Source organism: Babylonia areolata, chromosome 10 (assembly GCF_041734735.1).
Source record: "Babylonia areolata isolate BAREFJ2019XMU chromosome 10, ASM4173473v1, whole genome shotgun sequence".
Lineage (NCBI taxonomy): Eukaryota > Metazoa > Mollusca > Gastropoda > Neogastropoda > Buccinidae > Babylonia > Babylonia areolata.
Genome location: NC_134885.1, coordinates 14422456 through 14441879, shown reverse-complemented (window position 1 = coordinate 14441879; position 19424 = coordinate 14422456). Strand labels below are relative to the sequence as shown.

The 19424-nt window shown below is 39.6% G+C and overlaps 1 protein-coding gene across 5 annotated transcripts in view; it reads left to right on the top strand.

Moving 5' to 3' along the window:
- LOC143286811 (mediator of RNA polymerase II transcription subunit 25-like) overlaps nucleotides 1–19424 on the top strand; it is a 47660-nt gene that overhangs the window by 13791 nt on the left and 14445 nt on the right. For all 5 annotated transcript variants that reach the window (XM_076594612.1, XM_076594614.1, XM_076594613.1 and 2 more), the window contains 12 exons: nucleotides 881–937; nucleotides 3761–3915; nucleotides 4777–4875; nucleotides 5883–5907; nucleotides 8115–8266; nucleotides 9247–9394; nucleotides 9857–10072; nucleotides 10830–10944; nucleotides 13571–13736; nucleotides 14252–14410; nucleotides 16396–16455; nucleotides 18385–18534. In XM_076594612.1, the coding sequence (XP_076450727.1) occupies nucleotides 881–937; nucleotides 3761–3915; nucleotides 4777–4875; nucleotides 5883–5907; nucleotides 8115–8266; nucleotides 9247–9394; nucleotides 9857–10072; nucleotides 10830–10944; nucleotides 13571–13736; nucleotides 14252–14410; nucleotides 16396–16455; nucleotides 18385–18534 (1502 nt within the window). The remainder of the gene's footprint in view (nucleotides 1–880; nucleotides 938–3760; nucleotides 3916–4776; nucleotides 4876–5882; nucleotides 5908–8114; nucleotides 8267–9246; nucleotides 9395–9856; nucleotides 10073–10829; nucleotides 10945–13570; nucleotides 13737–14251; nucleotides 14411–16395; nucleotides 16456–18384; nucleotides 18535–19424) is intronic.

Below are 19424 nucleotides of genomic sequence, written 5' to 3'. Positions count from 1 at the left end.
ACCCCCCTAACCCTCCTCTCTCTGTGTCTCTAAACACACAACCAAAATTGAACACACACACACATACACACACACACACACACACACACACACACACACACACACACACATGTTACATGTATACACACACGTTATACACACATGCAGAGACTTGCATTGAAACAATACACATGCATGCACACCATTATACCATTCAATATCTTTAAAAAGTGTAAATTTGTGGTGAAGGTGTTTTTCAGTTTATGTGTGTCTGTCTGTTAAAAAAAAAAAGAAGATCAATATAACTTATCAGATATAACTAATTTAGTGATTCACCATGCAGCTTTTTATATGAAATTTACTTTGATTGCAGAAGAGCCTTCCAAATGCCTTTAAAACTGTAGTTTTGATTCAGCTTCAGAGGGGGCATGCCCTCCCTGACCTCCCACCCCCACCATCAACCCCTTTCCCCACAACAGGGCTCTGTCCCTGTTTCTTGTATGGACTTCAGCTTTTCTGTTGTTTTTTTTAAATTTCATTTTCCACCAGTTACACCTATGCATGTGCGAGTCTTGAGCTTACCTTGTTTTGAATTAATATGATTTTGTCAATAATGCTCAAGATATTTCAATATACATGATTATTGATTGATAAAAGAATGATTCATCTTCGTTCCAGTTAGAGGTTTATCTGACTGGCAGTAAAGGTAAGGGAAATTTGAAATCCAAACATTGATTCTGTGGTGTGATGAATAAAGATAATAAATCAAAACACACATGCACGCACGCACACACGCATTTCGCATTTTTATGTATTCTGTAGGTGCTGTATGCTTGTCTTGATGTTTGCTGTGTTGAACAAACATGGCACTGATTTTCAAAATCATCTACATCTGCTGCAGTTCCTGGTGAGGGGGGACCATTCAAAATTCCTTCGTCTATCGTCCCCAGTCAGCCATGTGAGGACCTTTTATTTGTTTGTTTGTTTGATTTTTTTTAGGTGGGGTGGGGGGGTGTATTTATTAACTTATTTTACTTATTTGTTGTTGGTTCCACTTGTCAAACATTGAAAGAGTATTTCGTTTTGACTCACTTGTGTAAACAAAGTGAGTCTATGTTTTAACCCGGTGTTCGGTTGTGTGTGTGTGTGTGTCCGTGGTAAACTTTAACATTTACATTTTCTCTGCAAATACTTTGTCAGTTGACACCAAATTAGGCATAAAAATAGGAAAAATTCAGTTCTTTCCAGTCATCTTGTTTAAAACAATATTGCACCTCTGGGATGGGCAAAAAAAAAAAAAAGAAGCCTAATTATATGCAAACTGCATTTACTGTCATATTTATATTTTTTGTATTCTCTAAACTTGGCACTTTGATCTGATATTCTGACATAACAACAAGAGCAGTCATTATTATCATTTTTTGTTCAAACTGGAACTTCTTTTGCTAAGCATGGAAGTTTTATTTATTTTGCAAACGTTTTGGTGCAGATAGTAAAAAAGGGAAATTACTCTGTAATTAATGCTAGGGGACTTAATTTGCTTTAAACTGAACTTTCTCATCTTAAACATTACATTTTGAAATTATACTCAATACATAAAAAGCTTGTGTGTTTTACTCTCAGTGTACAGGTTTTTTTGTTTTGTTTTTTTAAGTGTATCACAAGTGAGTCTTGAAGGCCTTGCCTCTCTTGTTATTTATTCATTTGTTGTTTATTCTACTAGTCAAACATTTGAAGACTACTCATTTATTTCTGTTTTTTATTTTAATTTTCTTTCCTTCTCCTTTCCTTCTTTCTTTCCTTAATCAAACTGTAGGAGGAAGGTGGCAGAATGGTTGACGTTTTGTCTACCAATATAGTGTCCGTTAGGTTCTGGGTTCAAATCCCAGTCTTGCCCGTTCTCCCATGGTTGACTGGAAAATCAAACTAGCATCTAGTCATTTGGATGAGACGGAAGCTCTACAGCTGTGTGGAGGACCTGCAGCATACTGCTGCCTTCACAGCGGAGACTGGGGTGTCCATCTCATGAAGGAGAAAAAGGAAGATTTGGATGAGAGGCCAGACCAAGGTTCCATTTGCATCATGCACTTGGTGCTCTGGAAAAGAACCCATGACAACATAAGTGTTGTCCTCAGGCAGAATTCTGTAAAAGAAAACCACTGTGATACATACACAGTTACATCTGCATGCACCCAAGGTCTGACCAGTGCGTGGGTTATGCTGCTGGTCAGGCATCTGCCAAGCAGATGTGGTGTAGCATGTATGGATTAGTTACAATGCAGTGATACCTCTTTGAGAAACTGAAATTGAACACTTGCATTTTTTTGGTTTTTTTGTTTAGCATCATATTCATAATAGCATACTATTATTATGAGAAACTGTGATTATGTGTATTTGTGTTTTTGTCATAATTTAATGTCTGTTCACTAAAGTGTGAATGTATGTGATGATGTTGATGATGATTGCATATATATATATATATGTATGTATGTATGTATGTAATGTTGTATGTATGTATATACATGAACATTCTACGTGGCTCGTTTGGCTTTTACCAGAGATTGACATCAGCAAACAGTTGACCTAACAGCAAAGGGAAAGCTGTATGGTGAATGGCTTCTCCTCTGCAATGGGAATTCATACAGCTTAGTCTTTTCTGAAAAAACAATGACACTCAAACTAGGAGGCGACATTGCACTGGCTCTTGGTGTTGCAGTCGTAGGGGTTATTTTGACATTTGGGACCATCCCCAACGCCAACTGTCCTAAAGCCCTCTTAGCAAAGAGTGGGGGTATAACTTGGGCAACACTCATCATTATAATAAAATTCTCGCCCAGATATGAAAGAACAATGAGGCTTGGAGAGCAAAGGATTAAACAACAATAAAGAGTGGTAACTCTCTCAATGTACAGCATATTGAGGATTAAAGGCTATGCCACTGTTGAAGAAAAGCAAATTTGTGTTTGCATATTCTGTCATTGCTGCTGTGAGCGCATGTCAAGTGATCAGTATAAAGACAAGCTTGGAGCTTCCTTTTTTGAGGAAGTGTCTGGGTTTGTTCCAAGGTACCTTTTATTTACCTGTTTACTTGCTTAATTGGTAGCATAAGCAGTATTGCCTTGAAGTTACCACTCTTTATTGTTGTTAGCCCAGATAGTCAGGACGGCAATTGTCTCCAAGACAGCTGATCAAATATACATACATGGGCACGTGTGAAAACACAACAAAGATTCTGTCAGCATTCATTTGTATCTGTTCAACAGTGAATGCTTCTCAAGTTGAGTTGTATGTTTACTGCAGTGCTCTGAAAAGATACATTTGAAATTAATGTTGCTAGTTGTTTGTTTGTTTTTTATTATTCCTTCTGTCTCTGCCATATTGTCTGTCACTGTATATGTTTGCACCCATTTCTGTGCTTCTGTTTCTCTCTTACTTAGTGGTTTTGTTTTTTTATTGTGTCTGTTTTATGAAACAGGAATAACTTAATTACTTGTCTGTCTTAAACTTTCTTTGTATTTTTACTTTTTAAAAAGTCAGGAGTGATTTGTGTGGATATCTGAGTTTCTCATTTATTTACAAAAAAACAAACAAACAAACAAAAAAACAACAACACGAAAATAGCAACACAAAAAAAGCAAATAAAAAGCAATGGACATCGTCATACAAGTCTGTGAAGGAAAATGGTGTTGGTTGTGTGTAGCTATGCCAATGAATGCAAATAAAAAGCAGTGGACATGTCTTACAAGTTTGTGAAGGAAAATGGTGTTGGTTGTGTGTGTAGCTATGCCAATGATGAACCAGCCCAATGTCCCACCCAACCCACAAGCTCACGGCATCATGGCACCCGGCAACCCACAGATGATGGGAGGTCCACAGCCTCCCCCACATCAGATGCCTCCTGGGATGCCTCATCAGCACATGGGGCCTCATCCACAGGTAACAGAACCGCTCTATTCTTTTTGTGCCTGCTACTTTCATCAACTTCAGCTCCTATCTATGAGTGAGATTCTTTGCTGTCAGCTGGGCTGTAATATACAAGTGGGGTCTTACAAGTAAGAGGCTTGATTTTATCTGGTAATTTAATCGCTCAAATCTGCTTTGTGTGCTTGGTACCTCCATATTTAATATTGATAAACCACTAATTGTCTGCATGTGCTAACAGGGCGAACCAAGGTAATGAAGGCTCTAACAGGGTTGCTTGCAAGTTGACCCAGGGAGGAGGTTAGAAAGATGTCCACTGTAAGCCATCAGGAGCTGTGGGAGGTCTGATCTCTTGCCTTTGGTCTGGAAGTGCAGTGTTGTGATACCGCTTACTGAACTGTGGACTGTCCTGATCCTTGCAGTGTCCTTGGTTAACATACTGAGAGAAGTTGCTGAAAGTAACAATGACAGAATGATGAAATAAAGCAAGTTCAAGGCAGTTCCAGCACAGACAGTACGAATGCGTACATTTGTAAATTTTGAATAAGTTTTGTTAAAAAAAATGTTATTGGTTTGAGATCACATATTTTATTTTGGGAAATGTAAAATCACAAATGTTTTTTTGTTCATATTTGTTGTTTGATACCTTTTGTTTACCGTAATAGTTCTTTGTGTGTTGGGCCTTAGTTGTATCTCCAGATTGTGTCATTTTACCTTGATATTGAATGATGCACTGTCAGCTGGATCAGTTTACATGACCCCCAAAATATGGCACCTAGATTTTGGCCCAAAGAAGTTGGGGAGAAGTTAAACCAAGTGTGATGTTTGGGCCTGAGAAATTGTGGAGTTGATGTTTTTTTGTTGGTGTGGTTTCAGGGCCCAGGGTTCCAGCCCCCCATGGTCAACATGATGCCAGGTCAAGGGGGACCCCGCATGAGTGTTCAGCAGCTGTCTGCTGTACGAGCCAGTATGCAGGTCAGTGGTTTGAACCTTTCCCCGTTTGGGCCATGCATTAGATCTGTGAGGGAGATGTGTCTGTCCTTAGAGTTGGCTTCTTCTGCATATCTCAAGGCCTGACTAAGCGCGTTGGGTTACGCTGCTGGTCAGGCATCTGCTTGGCAGATGTGGTGTAGCGTATATGGATTTGCTCGAACGCAGTGACGCCTCCTTGAGCTACTGAAACTGAAACTGAAACTGCATGGGCAGAAAATCCCAACTTCACTTGCATCTGCAAGTGGGATTTAACGAATATGACAGTATTTACCTCACCATGTAGGCAGTCATACTCCATTTTCAGGGGTGTGTATGTTGTAGGAAATGTGTGTGTTTCCATAACCTGAATACTGATATGCATTACAGGATCTTTAATGTGTATGTTAGATCTTCTGCATTTCTATATACATAACTGTGGATTAAGGCACCAGCAGGTCATGTGGTGACCCAGAAGACTGGAAAAATGTCCACCCTCGTCTCACAAGGCGCCAAGGCTGGGATTGAACCAAGGTCCCTCAGATTGAAAATTCAACGCTCTGACCACTCTACTATGGCACAATTCTTTGATTTGGATGAAAAGCTCTGTCTCGTCCATTGTCTCCGTCTCTCTTGCAGGAGCTTTAGCTTCTTGTCTCAGTGACTGTCCTGTTCTTTTCTCTCTGCAATCTCTTTCACACTTATTTTGTGTCCTGGTTCCTGTTTTTGTTTCTTTTCTTTTCTTTTCTCCCCACTTTCTTGTTTAAAAACAAACAAGCAAAAAATAGACTTCTTCTTCAACATTGTAATGTCTCTCTTACTTATGAAACGGGTTGCCTCGCAGGAGTAGGCTGTTTTTGAAGTTTACTGATTTGTTAGTTTTTATGGGTCAGGCTTTGTTTGAAAAATACATGATGAAGTGTGTCCATGGTTTCATGGAAGACAGACACAATATTTCTAAAGACCACTGCAGGAGATGTTAAAATTCATCTTTATGTTCTTGTTTGTTCCAGACGGACATGAAAAATCAGATATTCTGTAAGTACATATATTGTGTTCGCGTTAGTAGAGGTGCAGTTTCTTTGACATTTTTTTTTTGTTTTTTTTTAAATTTCTTTTTCCACAGATATGTATTCTCTGCCTGTGTTCTGTTCCATCATAGATTTTAGAATCTTAAGTCCATTTATTCATGAAGTCTGTTCTGTTTGGTTTGTAGTACTGAAGTTGTATTTATGAAATTAGATGTTTGCACAGATATTTTTCTTTTTCTATTGTTGCCTGAAGATGGAGAGGAAGAACCCACATTCTGTCAGAACACCATTTTGATGTTTTTTTTCTGTACTAAAATTACTTGGATTTTTTTTTGGATTTTTTTTTTTAACTTGTGTGTGTGTGTGTGTTTGTGTAGGTAATTAAACTTAATATTGAAATTTTCTCAGCAACTGTAAGCAGAAAAAGAATGACACTTGGCAGGATGCCTTTGTGATAAGTGACTGTGTGCTTATACAGTCATCCCTGCTATGATGATGAACAGGTAAGCTGGGTAAGAGGTCTACATCATTATTTGGTAGAAAAAGAAAAAAAAAGCAAAGGAAAAAAAAGAGTTCAACAGAGCTTGCATCATACATCAAATTTCCATCAAACTTTGTTTGGTTGCTGGCCATAATGTCAGCATGATTCCTATTGAAATTCAGGATCATATGTTAAAGGTCAAGATCACAGTATGGCATAATATATGATAGTCAGTCGTGTCCAACTATGACCATCAGAACAGCAGAGGAGGCAACTGCTGTTCCGACTATTTGGGCTAGAATTTGATTATAGTCGAGAGTGTCTTGCCCAAGTACATCCCCACTCTCTCGGCCAAGAGGGTTTTAGGACAGTCGGCGTTGGGATGGTTCCCAAAGGCCAACTAGCCCAAGGCTGCAGCACTAAGAGCCAGTGCAATTTTGCCTCCTAGTTTGAGAGTCATAGTTCTTCACAAAAGACTAAGCTGTAAATGGTTTCCCATTGACTGGAGAAACCATTGATAATACAGCTCTCACTTTGCTGTTGGCCCAACACTCGGCTTATATCACAGATTGATGTAAGTTTACATTTGGGCATAATATAATGATAGGATAATATAATGGGAAAAGCTTGTGTGTATAAATCTGATGAGATTTTCTTTTTTGGTTGGTTATTCCTGTGGTCAGCTGAATGGGTCTCACATGTGAGTCTTGAAGGCTTTGCTGCTCTTGTTAGAATTTGAGTTTTGTTTTCATTTACAATGTGACCTTATGTACTTTAATCCTCATTTTAACAAGTGTTTGTGAATCTGCAGCCCTTACTATTCATTTTCCTACATTTATGTATTGTAAAAGGTAGAACTCAAGTAAATGGACAGTTAATTTCATTTTGTATGTTTCAGCATTTTATGATTTATAGCTCATTAATCAAAATATGACGGAATGTTTTCAGAACTGTTTTGGAGTGAAAACACCTATAAAATGAATCCTTTTTAAATTTATTTATTTATCTAAATCATTGTTTCTCTCATTCTCTCTCGCCTTGACAACTGTAACTATATTGTCTGGTTTGCCTGCTTCATATGTTCAGTCCCTTCAGCGCATACAAAACTCTGCTGCCTGACTCATCCTCAAAAAGAAAAGATCTGAGCACATCACTCCTCTTTTGCAACATCTCCATTGGCTCCCTGTCTCACACAGAATAAAGTACAAGATCAGCACTCTATTTTATGATTAATGTATTCACAAATCTGCCCCTTCCTATCTTTGTGGTTGCCTTCACCTCTTCACTTCATCTCGCTCTCTATGATCGGCTTCGGATCCATTATGTTTACGCATACCCAGATTCAAACACTCCGCTGTTGGACGCTGTTCTTTCTCTGTCTCTGGACCTTGCATTTAGAATGACCTTCCTCTTTCACTCCGTCAGGTTTCCGCACTCAGCTCTTTCAAGTCTGGCCTTAAAACCCACCTCTTCACAAGATAGCCTCCCTACCCTACCTCTTCCTTGTCTTCAGTTTCTTCAGTTTTGAGTTATGCTTGCGTGTGAATGACTGGTGTGAAAGCGCTTAGATTTGTCTCTGCACAAGATTCAGCGCTAAATAAATACTATTATTATTATTTATTAAATTTTTTGTAATGTTTATTTTCAATGGTATCATTCGGACATCTTGGGAAACCTGGGCTTTGAAGTTTCTGGTCTCCCAAGAGGGATCCGAAAGCGGCATATTGTTGCAGCACTACGAGGAGGCCCTGTCTCACACCCAGGCATGATGAACCCCGGCACCATCGCCATGTCAACACAGGGCATCATGATGGTGCCACAGGGCCAGTCGGTCATGGCCTCGCAGGGCAACGTGCAGCCAGGCCACCTGTCCATGATGCAGCAGGTGGGGGTGGCTTGGTGTGTGGGTTCCATTCCCCATTTGTTTGTGGTTGTGTGTGTTGATTGGTTGGTTGACTTTCTTTTTTTCTTGTATTCATGTGTGTGTGTGTTCATTGTTTCTGTAGCCGCTTGCCTACAAGCATTTTGTTTTGTCTTTTGTTTCAGAGTTCCCCATTTGTGTGAAAGTTGAGTGTGGAGATGCTTTGTTTTTTTTCCACACAAGATTCAGCTCTTTATAAATACTTTTTTTGTTATTATTACTTTTGTTGTTGTTATTTATCATCATCATCATCATCATCATTATTATTATTATTATTATCATTACTGTCATTATCTGGTTACTGGCCTCTGTTATTACTGACATTATCAAGTTACTGAACTCTGTTATTACTATCATTATCTAGTTACTGAACTCTGTTATTACTGTCATTATCTAGTTACTGACATTATCTAGTTACTGAACTCTGTTATTACTATCATTATCTAGTTACTGAACTCTGTTATTACTGTCATTATCTAGTTACTGACATTATCTAGTTACTGAACTCTGTTATTACTATCATTATCTAGTTACTGACATTATCAAGTTACTGAACTCTGTTATTACTGTCATTATCTAGTTACTGACATCATCAAGTTATTGAACTCTGTTATTACTATCATTATCTAGTTACTGGATTTACTCCTTTCTAGCCATCAGACGTGGTTACAAGGAGTAGTGGTGGGGTGTTAGCCATCAGACGTGGTTTACAAAGCGTGGTGATGGGGTGTTAGCCATCAGACGTGGTTTACAAAGTGTGGTGGTGGGGTGTTAGCCATCAGATGTGGTTAACAAAGTGTGGTGATGGGGTGTTAGCCATCAGATGTGGTTTACAAAGTGTGGTGGTGGGGTGTTAGCCATCAGACGTGGTTTACAAAGTGTGGTGATGGGGTGTTAGCCATCAGACGTGGTTAACAAAGTGTGGTGGTGGGGTGTTGCTGCAGGCACAGGCGGGAGGCATGGGCAACCCAATGGGCGTGAGCTCAGCAGCGTCGATGACGTCACAGACCATGGGCATGAACAACCCCAACATGATGGCCACCAGCATGGCCATGAGTCAGACCCCAGTCAGCTTCCCTGGCAACAATCAGGGTAAGGGGCAGAGGGAGAGAAAGGAGAAAGGAGAGGGAAAGAGACTTTTGATGATTTCTTCAGATGGGTCAGCCCCTCCTGAAGATGTGGAAAGAATGCACATTAATTCAACAGTCATATGTTTTTGAGAAGGTAACTGCCATTTTGGACTGTTAGTGGAATGTATTATCAGTTTGAACTTCATGTATCATCTCATATCCTTTCTGAGTGTGAGCTGGTAAAAAGACAGGGTGAGAAAGAGACCAAAGAGACAGTGGGGCTGGGGAGAGAAGAATTGGATTTTTTTTTAATTGTGATTTTTTAAAGTCAGAAGCTAATGTGTGTGTATCTGTGTGTGCTTTTTTTTGTGTGTGTATGTATGCCAAAGATGGACTGGCACCTTTTGCAGTAAAGAAACAATTTGTTTACCCTATGGAAGTGTCACAGTACCAACAAAGCATGCTGTGCTGTGTGTGATGACAGGCAACATGGGTCCCAGGCCAGTGGGTCCCCAGCCAGGCATGAACTTCCCCAATATATCGCAGCAGAGCACCATGGGAGCTGTGGGCGTCAGCACGACCAGCAGTGCCACCGGCATGCCCGTGCCCACATCCGCTGGGGGAGAGGTGCCCTCTGACCCCAACGCCACTGTGCGTCAGACTGTGCCTGCCTTGAGGGACCGCAAAATTGTCTGGACAGGTATGTAGTGTGTATATGTGTGTGTGTGTGTGTGCTGTGGTGGGTGAGAGTGGTGCATGTGATGTTGGGTGGTTGTGTGTGGGGGAAAGGGGGAGGAGAGGGAGGCAGTGGGGTATGCAGGTTGGTTGGCTGTGTGGGAGGACCAGGTGAGTGGTGTGGGTGGGTGGAGGAAACGGGGGAGTGGTGAATGTGGCCATGGGTAGTTGTATGTGTTGTGTGAGTGTGGAGAAAAAATAATGTTTGTTTTGCAAAAAAATACTATTTGGGAATGAAGTATTCTAATGTTTGTTACTATTTGTAGTTTGTGTTGATAAATGTTGAAGGTAGATCTTTGATGATGGTATCATATCTGTGAAAACTACTATATTAAGCCAGTCCCTTGTTGTCTCTTTTATCTCCATCTTGTAGTTTATCACTCCCTCATCCCTGCTGTCTTTTACTTCCCCTTTTTATTCTGCGTTCCTCTTTTCCTTCTCTCACAGACACTGACAGACAAAGACAGACACACAGACAGACAGATACACACACACACACACACACACACACACACACACACACACACTCTCTCTCTCTCTCTCTCTCTCTAACTCTCTCTCTCTCTCTCTCTGTGTCTCATGTTTAGTTCTCTGTGTCACTCTTTATTTTCCTGTTGTCATTCTTTTCTGTGTGTCTGTCACTCCCCATCTCCCTCAGTCTGTCTGTCTGTCTCCCTATAACAAGTCAGTGACTGACCGTGGTGAAACATGTGTGCCACCAGGTGCCCTGGAGTACCATGAGAAGAGCAAGGCTGCCCCAGGGCAGGGGGGCCAGCAGCAGAAGATCACCTGGCTCCTCACCTGTCGCATCTCCATCATGAGCACAGAACCAGACCTGTAAGTGCACGGTTTCACTTTGTCACAGACTTAAACAAATGCGCAAACATGCACACATCTGCATACAGACACTCAGATAATGTGGTGCTATTGTGTGGGCATACTTGCACTTATGTGAATGCACCCCAGTGGAGGAAGAAGTGCACACATCCATACACGTAGAGAAAACATCAGAGCACATGGACTTGCACACACACACACACACACACTTGCTCACATATACTTTAACTCATGGACACACACACACACACACACACACACACACACACACACACACACACACACACACAGCAGTCAGCAAGCTTTTACTGCTGCATAGTAACATACCAAATTGTTATAAACAACCATTTTTAAGCAGGAAAACAGAAAATGTGGAAGAGGTGCAAATTTTTAATTTAGAAAACCAGGTCATGATGTGTTTCATTTGGGTTTTATTAATTGGGGAGACAACCTTGCCAAACATGAATCTCTGTCTGAGGACTGAGTCAGGGATTGGATATGCAATTATGTAATAATGGTTACTTATGTAACACTTTATCTCCTTACAAGTTATAAAATGATTCACAAAAACAACACACATATTACAGTATTACAAATAGTTATAATGTCCAAAGTGCACACGCATACTCACACACACGCACACACACACACACACACACACACACCTTCCCGCAACATATGTGCACAGATGCATTTGCTCTAGACTTGTCAAAGGAGGCTCTTCAAACAATTTGATGATTTGGCTCCTGCAGTGCCACACATTATTTTGGCTTGTGCTTTCTATTTGCCAGGCAGTTTTTTTTGTTGCTGAGGGTGATAAATTACAAAAAATTCTAGCATGCAAACTACTGCAAGAAAGTATACATAACCCATATTTTTCTGAAATCACAATGAACAGATTATCAGGTTCCGATATAAGATGTATTTGACACTCTTGGTTTGCAGTGAGTGATTCATAGATATGAGATGAGCAGTTTTTAGATAATTTCTAAATATATATTATTGATTGTCAGTAAAAGCAGCTGAGATAAACCATGAAAATAGATTTAAAACAAAACCACAACTGAATGTGTCTCCATCCCTAAGATACATATAGAGTCCTGAACACACACATGCATATACGTACATGCACACACACACACACACACACCATCCTATCACATGTGCGCACACTTACACAAACACATATCAATCTATCACACATACATACACTCACACTCATGCACACCATCCTGTCTTGCACACATGTGCGCACACACACACATTCTATCACACACACACACACACACACACAAACTCACACAGTGACACACACACACACACACACACATACACACACACACACACACTCACACACTCACACACACACATACGCATACACATACATGTCCTTCAACTACCACACCTGCCTGTGCCATGCCCACTCAGTTCATGCTCACCTTTTGGCATACAGTGCAGTGTAAAGAGGGGGGATGGGGGTGGAGGGGGGGAAGGGGGAGGGATGGAGATGGGAAAGGGTTAAAAACAATACTGTTCATAACAATAACTTAATAATCTAAGAAAATAACTTTCCAATTCTAAAACATATAGGTGTAAAATGAAATATAAAAGTAAAAGATTTTTTTTTTTAAATCAAAGGTTATATTATATATTATAAAGGTTATTGATGTGTGTGTCCATTGCTTAAACCACGCTTTCCATTTGTTGCATGATCAAAGGAAACTCCACCCTTTCATCACTATCCGTCCTTCCCTGCCCTAATTAAGTAGAAAATTCGTCAGCGTTCAATTTTGGGTCAGCCACAGGGCTATACTTGGCCTCATGCGCTGCTATTCCTCCTTTACTTACAACATCTAGCTCTGGAACTACCCCTCCTCTCTGTGCAAATCGTCACCTACGCCTTCCCCTTGTCAGGTGAACCATCTGAGTTTGTCCAGCTGCCACTAAGCTTGTAGTTATAAATGATTTGTAAAGCTGCTGCAACACCTTGGGTGACAGAGTCACAAAGGTGTTTTTGCAACAAGCAGCCATTTCACTCTGCCATTTTTAAAAGCCTCAGCTGAGATTCTGAGGAGGATATTGCAAATAACAAAGTCTGATTAGATTTTTCTCCTCATGAATAGTTAAAGCAGATATGTCAAGCTTTCTTGTTTGTGTGTATTGTAAAAACTATCATCTAAAAATAGAGGTAGAAAAATGCCTGTTATGACAATCACAGAATTTCACGGTAATCTATCATGGGCCACTGAAGAGGTTAACAGTGCAATATTTGGGTTGCAAAGTATTGACTGACATAAAGTATAGTATTAGACTATTTCTAAAAAAAAAAAAAAAAAGATTGTTACTTGATTATGATGATAAGATATTTCTTGATTATATTTGTTTTGTGTGTGTGGTGTTGTTTTAAGAAAAAAAATTGTATATAGTGTTTATGAACATGAATTCTCTGCAAATTTCAACAATACCAGTACAGTTTGAACAAAGTTCTTTGTCTTCATTCCTCTGTTCACTCTTACAAGTATGGTCTTTTACTTGCATAACCATCTTTATCTTGCCATTTAGGCAGTTGCACTTGTTTATTGGGGAAAACAATGTTCTCACCTGTATGTTTGTGTCTGTGCATCAGACTGACAGGGAACTGGCCAGAGAAACTGTCACTGCAGCTGCTGCCCCAGAACATGCTGTCAGAATTGCAGTCCCTTTGCCGGAATTCACGGCAGGTGGCGTTCCACTTCTCCAACACAGACCAGGAGGCCCTACGAAACCTGCACAAGCTGATGGGCACTGGCTTTGTATGTTGAACTTAGGTTCTGTGTGTGTGGGTGTGTGTGGCTTGTGGTTTGTGATGTGAACAGTTAGGTTGTCATGCAGAAGACGACTTGATCGTTTGTGTGATCAGCTTTCTCAGGGGTTGGATTGTTTCTTCATTTGTGTTTTGATTTTGTTCAAACTGTAACACATGTCTGTAGCTTTCTTGTGGTTTGAATTGTTTCATTGTGTTTGTTTTATTTTCCCTCCAAATTTCATTGTGATTTTTGTTTCATTGTGTTTGTTTTATTTTCCCTCCAAATTTCATTGTGTTTGTTTTATTTCTCTGCCAACTGGCACATGATATATATATATAATATACAACTTTTTTGAAGTTTGAATTATTTTATTTAATTTTATTTCATTTTCTTCTGGCTTGGGGGCACTATATATGTTGCTTGTTTGGGGTTTGAATGGCTTTATCTTGTTTTCATTTGAACTGGGACATTTGATACTTAGCATACAGTCACACTAAACCAGCTGGGCTTGTTTTGACCAGGCTGGCTGTGTGCACTTCCCCCCTCAGTCTGCCTCCGAAACGCGGATCATCCTCCTGCTGTTCAGCGGCAAGAAGAAAGCCTTCATTGGGCTGATCCCCAACGATCAGAGTGCCTTTGTGCAGGGAATCAAGAATGTGCTGACACAGCACAAACTGAAGGTAGGATGGTGGAGAATTTGTCACTGGTCATTGGTGTCCTATGCAGACATGCCTACTGATATTTTGTGCTTGTCTTGGAAAATCATACAAGTAAACAAACTGTTCCAAAGATTAGCCTTTGTCCGGCATTTCCTTTCAAAGCATTAGGGGCTTGAGGGGAAACGTTAAATCATAAAGTTGTACCATCAATTGTTACGGTTTTTTCATGACAAACAATTCTTGTTGGTGGAGACACAAGTTTGAGAAATAGTGGTCTTGATGCAGCATTCCAACAAATTAGTTTTTAAAAAGTTCACAGTGATTTTGCAGTTTCTATTTACTTGCACTGGATCATCTTAGAAGACTGGCCAGAAAATGCAGTTCTGTGATGTTTTTGAAAATTAGTATGTCATGATTTAGGTGAATTTTGACTGAAAGGTGAAGTAGGTATGTCTGCATCTATGTACATTTTGTTCTTTGGGGTTGTTCTGGACGTTGTAGCAGGTGATGGCTGTTGTGTTGTTTTTGGGCATGAGGAATGTTTTCACTGTAAGGCGGCTTGGCAGGCAGAGGTAACACTGGCAGTGCAGATACTTTGTCGAGAATGTCTGTTTCCATTCACTTCAGTTGTATTACATAAACGTATTGTTATTATTATTATTATTGCTGTTATCAGATAAACGCAAGGTACAGGAATTTACACAGTATTGAATAACAGAACCCCTTGTGATTTATTGGTAGAAGTGACTTACTAATGATGCAATTGACATGCTGACAGAACTGAACACAAGAACATAAAGAGGTTTCTTTAAAAGTAGAACTTGACTGCAGTAGGGCAAATTAAAACCTTGCTGAATCAGATATGAAGTTAAAGAAGAAGTGTGCTGTGATTACTAACAGCTTTCTGATCTGAACTGTTTGATGGTTGACTCCAGCGAACAGCACATAAGCACTTGTTTGAAAATTGTCCACTTTGTCAATAACTTCACCTTTTTCAGAAAGGATTTCGAGTTTGATTTTTGGTTCCATGATAATTTACGGTGGGTTTTTTTTAATACATCTGATAGAAACTTTTGAAAATAAATGGAAAAGTGGCATTTGTGCATGTATGAGGTTGAGAACTGATTGAAATGTGAACTTTTAGTTTACTTCATCTTGAAATACAAATACACCAGAACAAAGTTTACTACTTTGACAGACAGAAGTGTCAACAAATACCATATGAAACTGCCCATGCTGTCCATAGCAGAGTGAAATATACTTTTATGCAGACAGTGGTATTGGCTGTTTGTGGCATGCAAACCTGTACTGTTGTCCAAGTGTATATGTGTGTGTGTGTGTGTGTGTGTGAGAGAGAGAGAGAGAGAGAGAGTTCTTGAGTTTCTGTTTGTCAGTTTTGTGTCTTAGCCAATTGGTTGTTGACACCTTCTGAAATAGAACAAATGAATATTGTAGGCATTCAAATATTTGAATTGAAGAATGTATCTGTTGTCAGTGCAAGAAAGAAAGAAAAAGAAGAGAGAGAAAAAAAGAGAGAACTAAATTCATTTTTAAAATCAGAGAAAAAGAAGTGAAAAAAATTCATCTTCAAAATCGGGGGGGGGGTACGATGACGTCAAAAAAGAAATCCATGCTGGTTGTGTGATTCTGGTTAATGATATGCCACATATTTCTGCAGAGTTTTGTGTTCATGGATTGTTCCCCCTCTTGAATTTTTTTTTTTTTTTTTTTTTTCACAGAGAGGAACTAGGACTAGTTGCACAGAGTTTATTTGTTTGATATGCATGAACTTCATTTTTTTATTGTCTGCTCTGGTTGGTTTTCTTAATTGCTGTTGTGTATCCTTTGAGCAGTGCTAGCTCCCTGTAATGTCAGTGTGTCCTCCTTGTTGGATGTTTGTCAGTGTGTATGTGTGTGGACATGGAGAGGGAGAGGATGGAGTTGGTGGTCAGTGTTGTAACCTGACGCATGCTATGTTGTGTACCTCTTGGGTGTTGTGTCGCTAGAACCAACCCAAGCCCCTGCACAACTCCATGGCACAGACTGGCATGAGCTCCATCAACCAGGTAACAGGAACACCAACAACATATACTGTTTGATATGTATATATATGTTGATATATATATAGTGTATATATATATTTTTTTTCCTTCCTTTTTTTTCTCTTTTTTTTTGTTTCAAATTCATGTATATAAATTTCTAATGATTTTTTTTTTTTTTTTTCAATTTAAAAGCCACTGACATCTGAATATCTCCAAAATTCCGTTTTAAAGAAATTACAGCTGGAAGTTTTCTACCGTTGCCAGAAACCATGCAACGACAGTTATGGTCGCAGAAAAAAGATGAAAAACAGGTTTTCTGTAACACTCTATTCTATTCTGCGTATAAAAAGTAAATTGTCTAAAAGGTATCTAGAAAAAAATCACAATATATAAAAATAACTGGACATGGCCTATCCTTTGTTCAGACCTTCCTGCAGCTCTTCAGTTTGTGGTTTTGATTTTTTTTTTTTTTTTTTTTTTTAATATCCTTGTGCATGCAAATACATGGAAGTTGACAGACTTACATCACAGACACTTACACACATTCTTCACTGGACATGCATACATGTATTCACATGCACAGTTGCATTACACACACACACGTGCGCACACACACACACACACACACACACACATCTAACACTTTCCTACACTAATATTCACAAGCATTTCCTCTCTTTCATCCATTTCCTCTCTTCTTTCCATTTAATAACACTTATAGTCAGTAGACGTTAAACTGAAGATCTATCACACACACACACATGTGCGAGCACACAAACATGCACCTACTTATATATATGCATGCTTACACATGTCACTGCAAAGTATATTCTAGCCCCCAAATGGTTAATTGTTGGAAAATGTGATTCATCCATTCAGAATCTGGCATCTTGTGTTTGGAATACAGACGTTAAAACCAGCACACTTGGGCATTTTAGATATGCACCTTCGATGATACAGGGTCTTTCAGACGTGACTTTGTGGGTCATTGTTGACTGTCCTGGTAAAAGGGTGTCACCACCTTTACCATGATGGTTCGTTTTATCAATGGGTATGGAATTCTGTCTCGAAATGGCAATTAGAAGAACATCTTCTGCCGCTGTGATGACTTCCTGCCGAAGTCTTTGTTGTCAGCAGGTTTGTTGAAACTTCAGATGGAAGGACATCATGGTAGTTTCTGTTCCTCGCTCAGTCTGGTTCTGCAACTAAGTAATCATTGTAATTTGTAGGGGGTGTCCTGCGTATGTTGAATCAGAACAGGCACTTGTGAATACCATCAGTGACTTGGTGGTAATGCAGGGTCTGTGGTGTGTGGCCCAGCAACCTAACATCAGTGACTCCCTGTGGCTGTGTATGGCCACTTCGGATGAGCAGCATGGGTGCAACATACAGGACTGATAACTGAGCTGGAAAAAAAAAGGGAAAAAACCTGCTGCTTCTCCTTGTCAGAATTATGAGTTTTTGTTTCTTTCTCTCATCTCCTGCCCTTGTCCCTCACAGTCATAATCCCCCAACCCTCCTTCCCACATCAAAATTTCTTAGACATATGCTATAGAATTAGTGTCTTTTTTGGTCATTTTTATGAAATTGTTTAACACATAATGGAATAGGAAGAAAATCAGATTATATTGTTGAGATTGATTCAGGTTTAACATGAAAGAAATTGATATAGATTTTCATGTATGTGTTGTGTGATACATATTTACATACTGTGTGTTATATGTATGTATGCACACAAGTTAATTATATTTCTGAATGCACACGGTCATGTATGTGTCTTTTTAGTTCAGGTTGTTTGACCAAGTCAGAACTGAAAGCATGAGGAAAGCCCTGTTAAAAGCTGAAGTATTTGCAGATTTAACTTTTGATGCATGTTTATTATGATCAGAACAAATGAAAAAAGGCAGCATTGTGTCATCAAGGAATGTGAACTGGAGGTGTGTGTCTGGACAGCAAAACCTTCCCCAGGGTCAGGGGACGAGTGCCATGGACACCAGTGTGCTGACCGGGGGACAGAACGCCATGGTGACAGCCTCCACAGGGGGCACCGTCACCAACCAGCCCATGATGAACAGCCAGAACCCTCCCAACCAGCAGACCCCAGTGAGTGGAACAGTGTTCACTCTCACACTTGTTTTCTGCCGGTGGATTCCTGTGATGAGCATGTGGCATTTTTCTTTCCACCCTGCCCGAGCAGTAGGGACAGTAGTTTCCTCTCTCATTGGTTTTTATTGATAAGAGTCTGTGATGATCTGATACACCTCTATGTAGGAGAGCTGTGTGAGTGTGATGTGAGTCATCTCCTCTTTTTGGCTTATTGGTTTGCTTTGAAATGAGTGTGTGTTATGCGTACAATCTGCAGTGCGACAAAATCCCAGGAGTGTCGCATCAGTGTTCTTTGCTGTACTCCTTTTCAGCTGGTGCATTTTTATTAAACGAGTTTGTATGTTGAATGCTCGTCATGTTCTCCACCAGTAAGAGAATTGTACATATAACTGCTGCTGTCATTTTCACATTTCTTTTTTTGACTCCGGTGTTTATTTTAGGTGAATTGTATATTAATCATTTTTTGCTTCTTTAAAAATTTGTGCGAGTGTCTGATTGCTTGGTTTTTGTTTGATAACTGTATCCATGCGTTATCATACCCACAACAATCAGTGTCAGACGCTTCATGCTGTTGACCAAAGTAAAAATTCTGCAAGCATAAGAGCCAGCTTGAAGCAGACATAGTGGAGAAACCTTGACTGGCAGTCCTTAAACAATGTTTATTCAACATGCACAAAAAATTATGTATTCAGATATGTTTATTTTTTCTTTAAGTACAGACTTCATAACATTTTTTTTTTTTTTTTTTTTTTTGTTGTTGCTAATATTCATGATTGATAAAACAATTAAGCAAGGATATCTGTTTTCCTTGCTTGATTGTTTTATCAATCATGAAAGTAGATGTTTTGGTTTTTTTAATGACAGTACTGAAAACTTCCCAGTTAATT